At 41.6% G+C, this 7361-nt stretch overlaps 1 protein-coding gene across 1 annotated transcript in view; it reads right to left on the minus strand.

The window, feature by feature from the left end:
- The window catches only part of LOC119430816 (LIM domain containing preferred translocation partner in lipoma), a 267474-nt gene that overhangs the window by 64846 nt on the left and 195267 nt on the right, over nucleotides 1-7361 (minus strand). Inside the window, exon 8 of the mRNA XM_037698297.1 lies at nucleotides 4121-4217. Within this exon, the coding sequence (XP_037554225.1) occupies nucleotides 4121-4217 (97 nt within the window). The remainder of the gene's footprint in view (nucleotides 1-4120; nucleotides 4218-7361) is intronic.

The raw sequence follows: 7361 nt of genomic DNA on the forward strand, positions 1-7361 counted from the left end.
ATCCATCCATCCATCCATCCATCCATCCATCCATCCATCCATCCATCGTCACTGATGGGCACTAGTTTTCAGTTTAATTTATATTTATCTAAAAATGGCAGCAGTTGTTTCAGTCTGATCTTCAGGTAGAGGCTTAAAACTGTTGACAAAGAGTTCTTGCTCATGATATAATAAGGGCTGAAGGAAAGGGCTTTAGGTCAATGAAACATCCAGTCTTTAAAATGTATTGTATATTATGGCCATTTTGAAGTGTGGTATTCGAATCAATATCATACCTGTTGCAGATAGCTTTTGAAATGCCTCGTTTATGTTTGACTGTTCACATTGTTTAATTTTTTTAACCCTCTCTCTTTTAGGCAGTACAATATTTAATATTCCTCCCATCTGAAAATATATAACTGATAGGATTAAAAAAACATGAGTTTTAATACTATTTTGCAAAATAGGATTCAGAAGGCAAGGATTGAGTGTATTCAGTGTATTTCATCTCTATTTTCCACCCCTGCACCCTCCGCTGCCAGCCCTCTGCTGCTCCCTCTCCTTTAGCCTTTAATCCCCTTTGCCCTGGAATTAGTTACCATGCCCATTAGATACCTCATTCAGTGGGACTCTGCAGTAGGCTTTATATCAGTACTTAATCACTCAGCACATACCGTGATAGTATGTGTAGGTGTATTATAGCTACAGAGGCGTGTATTAAACTGGTATTAAAAGAAATTTGGATTCACGTTGGTGCACCCAGATGTAAAGACCTTAATTGGTTCACATTAGGAATAGGTCAAATGAATCTCCAGTCTCAATGAAAGTGTAGTCCTTTCACAGAGGAAGAGGCCTTGGTGGTCTATGTGTTGGGTAAATGAGCACAAGATGAACTCAGGGACTGTCAAGAACTTGAATTTTATGTCTGTATATAATTGTTGTGGGTAGTCTGATTGCAAATGTTCAGTAGATTTCACACGTTGTCATTTAAATGCATACCTAAACATGTTCTTGCAATCAGCTAAGTATCTTCCCTGTATACAGTTATACAGAGCTACTGTATGTTGTACAATGGGCTTTCAGTGAGCAGCGTTAACAGTTCAGAGCCATTTGTGCAGAATCTTTGTAGCAAAAGCCATGTGGCAACCCAATTTTTGATATTGACCTTTTTTTATGCAAAACTGCATCTACATATCAAAGGAGAAGTTAGCATATCGTTTGTTTTTCCAAGTTATCCAGCTCAAAGGTCTACATAGATAGATATATGGCAGCAGCCATCTTGGATATTGAGTTATTTCCAATTATCCGAAGGAAACGTTCTTACATCTAGATTTAGGCACACACCAAAATGGAAGTTTATACATCACATATTTTTTAAGTTACTCACAACATGAACATATATTTATGGTGGCAGCCATCTTGGATTTTGACACGGCTAAACATTTTTGAAAGGAAACTTTCTTACATCTAGATGCAGCCACATATCAAAATGGAAGACATACCTCACTTAGTTTTCTAACTATCATGCTCACAACATCCACACATGCATGCACGGATGGAGGATTATTCCAATTTCCCCTCTTCGCTCTGCGGGGTGGTACAAAGATATTAAATAAAAAAATAACAAAAAGATATGCTGGCATAGAAGTGGAACAATGTTTATCATGTTTTCTTCTTTCAGCTTTTCCCTCTTCAGGGGTCACCACAGCGAATCATCCTCCTCCATCTCACTCTGTCCTCTGCATCCTCTGTCCTCACTCCAACTACCTCCATGTCCTCTCTAACTGCATCCATACAGGTCCTTCTAAAAAAATTAGCATATTGTGATAAAGGTCATTATTTTCCATAATGTAATGATAAAAATGAAACTTTCATATATTTCAGATTCATTGCACACCAACTGAAATATTTCAGGTCTTTAATAGTTTTAATACTGATGATTATGGCATACAGCTCATGAAAACCCAAAATGCCTGTCCCAAAAAATTAGCATATTTCATCCCACCAACGAAAGACAAGTGTTTTTAATACAAAAAACACCAACCTTCAAATAATCATGTTCAGTTATGCACTCAATACTTGGTCGGGAATCCTTTTGCATGAATGACTGCTTCAATGCAGCGTGGCATGGAGGCAATCAGCCTGTGGCACTGCTGAGGTGCTATGGAGGCCCAGGATGCTTCGATAGCGGCCTTAAGCTCATCCAGAGTGTTGGGTCTTGCGTCTCTCAACTTTCTCTTCACAATATCCCACAGGTTCTCTACGGGGTTCAGGTCAGGAGAGTTGGCAGGCCAATTGAGCACAGTAATACCATGGTCAGTAAACCATTTACCAGTGGTTTTGGCACTGTGAGCAGGTGCCAGGTCGTGCTGAAAAATGAAATCTTCATCTCCATAAAGCTTTTCAGCAGATGGAAGCATGAAGTGCTCCAAAATCTCCTGATAGCTAGCTGCATTGACCCTGCTCTTGATAAAAACACAGTGGACCAACACCAGCAGCTGACATGACACCCCAGACCATCACTGACTGTGGGTGCTTCACATTGGACTTCTGGCATTTTGGCATTTCCTTCTCCCCAGTCTTCCTCCAGACTCTGGCACCTTGATTTCCGAATGACATGCAAAATTTGCTTTCATCTGAAAAAAGTACTTTGGACCACTGAGCAACAGTCCAGTGCTGCTTCTCTGTAGCCCAGGTCAGGCGCTTCTGCCGCTGTTTCTGGTTCAAAAGTGGCTTGACCTGGGGAATGCGGCACCTGTAGCCCATTTCCTGCACACGTCTGTGCACGGTGGCTCTGGATGTTTCTACTCCAGACTCAGTCCACTGCTTCCGCAGGTCCCCCAAGGTCTGGAATCGGCCCTTCTCCACAATCCTCCTCAGGGTCCGGTCACCTCTTCTCGTTGTGCAGCATTTTCTGCCACACTTTTCCTTCCCACAGACTTCCCACTGAGGTGCCTTGATACAGCACTCTGGGAACAGCCTATTCGTTCAGCAATTTCTTTCTGTGTCTTACCCTCTTGCTTGAGGGTGTCAATGATGGCCTTCTGGACAGCAGTCAGGTCGGCAGTCTTACCCATGATTGTGGTTTTGAGTAATGAACAAGGCTGGGAGTTTTTAAAAGCCTTAGGAATCTTTTGCAGGTGTTTAGAGTTACGTCGTTGATTCAGATGGTTAGGTTAATAGCTTGTTTAGAGAACCTTTTCATGATATGCTAATTTTTTGGGACAGGCATTTTGGGTTTTCATGAGCTGTATGCCATAATCATCAGTATTAAAACAATTAAAGACCTGAAATATTTCAGTTGGTCTGCAATGAATCTGAAATATATGAAAGTTTCATTTTTATCATTACATTATGGAAAATAATGACCTTTTTCACAATATGCTAATTTTTTTAGAAGGACCTGTATATCTTCTCTTTGTCTTTTTCCTGGCAGCTGCATTTCCAACATCCTTCTACCAATATACCCATTGTCCCTCCTCTGGACATGTCCAAACCATCTCAGTCTGGTCTCTCTAACTTTTGTCTCCCAGTTGTTCAACCTGTGTTGTACCTCTGATGATCTCATTCCTAATCTTATCCATCCTAGTCACTCCTAAGGAGAACCTCAACATCTTCATTTCTGCCTCTTCCAGTTCTTTTTCCTGTCTTTCTGTCAATACCACTGTCTCCAGACCATACAACATAGCTGGTCTCACTATGGCCCCACTATATTGTAAAAATAAAATTACATCATCCAGAATGTGGATGTTCTTGGCAAGGTCTTCAGGTATAACATAATGTGCTCCTCATGATAGGTCCAAAATGGTTTTAAGAGCTAAGAACCCAACATAGCTACATGGTCCTGGGCAACAGCTGCAATCAAGACATTGTCATGGAAACAAACAGGCACAGACGTAATACGCACAGCTGCATGCAGATGTGTCTGAGAAATTCATACCAGGGTGGATGTATAGTGTAGGGAGGGTGAAGGACAGCATCTCGTGATGCAGAAAATAGAGAAAAGTGTATAAGTAAGAGGTTAGCAGCACCATCAGTGCCTTTAGACTGAAGGTTGCTCAGATTTGCTGCAAATAGGTCATGAAAAGGTTGACAACCAGTTTGAATGGAGCCCTGAGTAGGAAAAGCAACAATTTCTTACCAAAATATTCCTCAGATGGAGGGTTGTCCATGTCAAACAGCATCTTCTTGGTCAAGCGTTCCAGCTCATCTTCTGGGTGAGCCATGGGAGTACCACCCTGAAAAACCACACAAAAAAAAAACTTTCAGCCGTGAAGATGAAGAAGGTGGAACAGAACACATTCAGTATAATTTAAATGCTGTGCGTGGCCCTCGGTCTGTTTTCCTCCTTGGCACGTCTGACCCTGGCTAAAACCCAGCTCAGGTTTCCTTTAGTGCCTGTTTGAGGGAAAAAATACTGTGACCCTGACTAACCTTTCTGTTTGTAAAAAATATGATGGCAAAAGCCGAAAAAGAGGCAAACATGAGACATCTTCCTTTCAAGCTGGGTACATTTGGGTGATAGGTCGGGAGACAGTTATTCAGATGTACTTTGAGCACAAAAAGACTCTAGCAGAGATCTGCGCCAGGGTTTAATCTGAGATAGGCTCTCAAACGGATGACATAACTCTCTGAAGAGGTGTCTTTCCTCATTTCCTTGTAAGCCTGCCCTTGTTCTTATCATGCCGTCTCTGACACCTGACTTCTGTGTTCTGTTCTGGGCTGATGTGTTGCGCTTGACATTTTCTGCCAATCACCCTCAGAGCCCAAGAATCCCCTTCTCCTCTAGCTGCAGATCAATCCCATCACAGGTGACTGTTTGTCCTTTTCAGACACCCTTGGAGGCCTGCACTCGATTCACTGCGTGACACGTGGCTGAGCGCTTTCAGAACACGGTGACCCTACGATGGACTTTCTTACATCGTGGATCATCCAGGATCTTTACAGGAGTTTTGATTTTCAATATTACTGCATGGCCTGAAATCTGAGCTGACCTTTGCGGTGCTCCTAATTATGACATCAGGGAGTTGGGGAAACATTAACAAACAGTCCAGCTTTGTATTCATTTAGTCATTATTTCAAGTGTCACCTAAGGGATTCTGCATTGTCTATGAGAAATGTAATTAAAACCTAATGTTGGATTACAGATGTATGAGTAATTATCCTGGTATTGTTGAATTTGTGCTATTTGTTTCAATTTAATCTAAAATATAGTAAGTGCTCCATCTCATCCAATGATGGTTGTAAAAGTTTATGCTCTCAGCCATTTTATTCTTGCAGTGGTTTTAAACCAAAATGTCGAAAGGTGTTTATATGTTTATATAACTTTTCTGTTTTAATCTGACACAAAACAACACGTAGTTCATTCAACCTTTATTTATACAGGTTAATCCCATTGAGCCTCGGGGGCTCATTTACAAGAAAGACCTGAATAGTTGAGCAATAGTTGAGTTCTTTGAATAACAGTAAGTAAGATTAAAATGATGAACGCTAGTGTTGTAATTTCCAATAAGAAATCACAATAAATATACTATTACATTGTTTTATTACCAAAAGCATGATGCAGTAACACAGCGGTGCACTAATGATAATGTAAAGGTTTAACGTTTACTTAAGGATAGCATATTTAGAAGATATCAAACCTTCAAACTCAAAATATGTCCTAAAACAACAGAAAAAGGCAGTAGTACACTGATTTTCCCCAATGCTGAGGGATTTGAATAATAAATCTTTGTAGCTTTCTAGTAAAAGTATTGTAGTGTTTTTCTGGACTCAAATTCAACAGGCAATGCAACTAAACCTCAATGTTCAAGTAAGTAGGAGTCACACTGTATGTAAGAAGAGAGGTCGTTTTTTTAGGTTTGACTCTTTTTGCTGGTCTGAGGCAGCACAGTGACAAATCCTGGTGAGAGAGGGAGGAAATTAATCCATGAGCAGGTGCAATGCCAGACCTAGGGGGTGGCCAGTGGTGGCCGTGGCCACTACAGATTAATCTTCAGCCACCCCAATAATTTGAGGAAATTATAATTTAAGCAAAATCAAAACTAGAAGGCTTAAGACATTCATATCCTGATGCATGCTCAATAATCCAGGTAGAAAAATCTAAAAAAAGTTAAATCTGGTCCTCTGGACATTCAAAAAAACAAAACAAAGCAAATCAACAAAAAAATGTAGAAACGTTTCGTCTCTCATCCGAGAGACTTCCTCAGTCTGAGGAGCTGTATTCAGCTCAGTCTCTTAAATAGCACCGTCTCAGAGTGGATCAACCAGTTTGCTGCTGACAACCAAAACCAGCTGATCACATGCTCAAGAAGGACCATCAGCCTAACAATGGATCATTAGCACACTGATGGCTGTTTACTGTTCACAGAGGGCTGAGTGATACTAGCAATCACAGCATTGTAAGAGGGGGACAGTTGAACCCGGAGGCCTCCACCCCTGTTTAACGATGGACGATTTCTTTTCACAAAGATGGCCTCCCTTACTCCTCTCTCAAACCATCGTTCCTCTCTGTCCAGGATGTGAACATCTTCATCCCTGAAAGAGTGACCGCTGGCCTGGAGATGAGTGTAGACCGCAGAGACCTGGCCTGATGATGTTGATCTTCTGTGCTGGGCCATCCTTTTGGCCAGTGGCTGTTTAGTTTCCCCGACGTAAGACTGATCACAGCCCTCCTGACACTGAACAGTATACACAACATTGCTCTGTTTGTGCCGGGGAACTGGATCTTTGGGATGAACCAGTCTTTGCCGTAAAAGCAAAGACGCTGCTTTGCCGCTTAAGACATTACTTCTTCAAATGACAGGGGTGGTTGGTTTATTGTACATGTGTGTGTCTGTGTGTGTGTGTGTGCGCGTGTGTGTGTGTGGGTATACATACACATGCAAATGGTAAATGGACTGTACTTGTATAGCGCCTTTCTATCTAATCAAGATACTCAAAGCTCTTTACAACATAATATGTGCCTCATTTACCTCTATACATGCATTCATACAGCACTCTACTACACCTCTACGAAGATAATCTGAATCTGTAGAGACTGATCAGAGCTTTAGATCACATTCATACACTGATGGGACACACATCAAAGGCAATGAGGGGTTCAATACCTTGCCCAGAGACACTTCAATATGTGACTGCTGGTGGGATTGATCCCCCAACTCTCCCAATGGAGGACATTGATCTAACAGCTCAGCCACAGCTACACAAAGGCAGCATGTATATGGGCCCTTAAGGAGTGGCCCCATAAGAAGAATTGTGAGGTCCTGCAGTGTCCTAGCCAGTCTTCAGACCTGAACTCAATAGAAAATCTTTGGAGGGAGCAGAAACTTAAACACTTGGTGGTGTCCCTGAAAAGGACGTCAAGGCTCTCTTTTCTACCT

Source organism: Nematolebias whitei, chromosome 3 (genome assembly GCF_014905685.2).
Source record: "Nematolebias whitei isolate Nwh7 chromosome 3, NemWhi1, whole genome shotgun sequence".
In the NCBI taxonomy this organism is placed as follows: domain Eukaryota; kingdom Metazoa; phylum Chordata; class Actinopteri; order Cyprinodontiformes; family Rivulidae; genus Nematolebias; species Nematolebias whitei.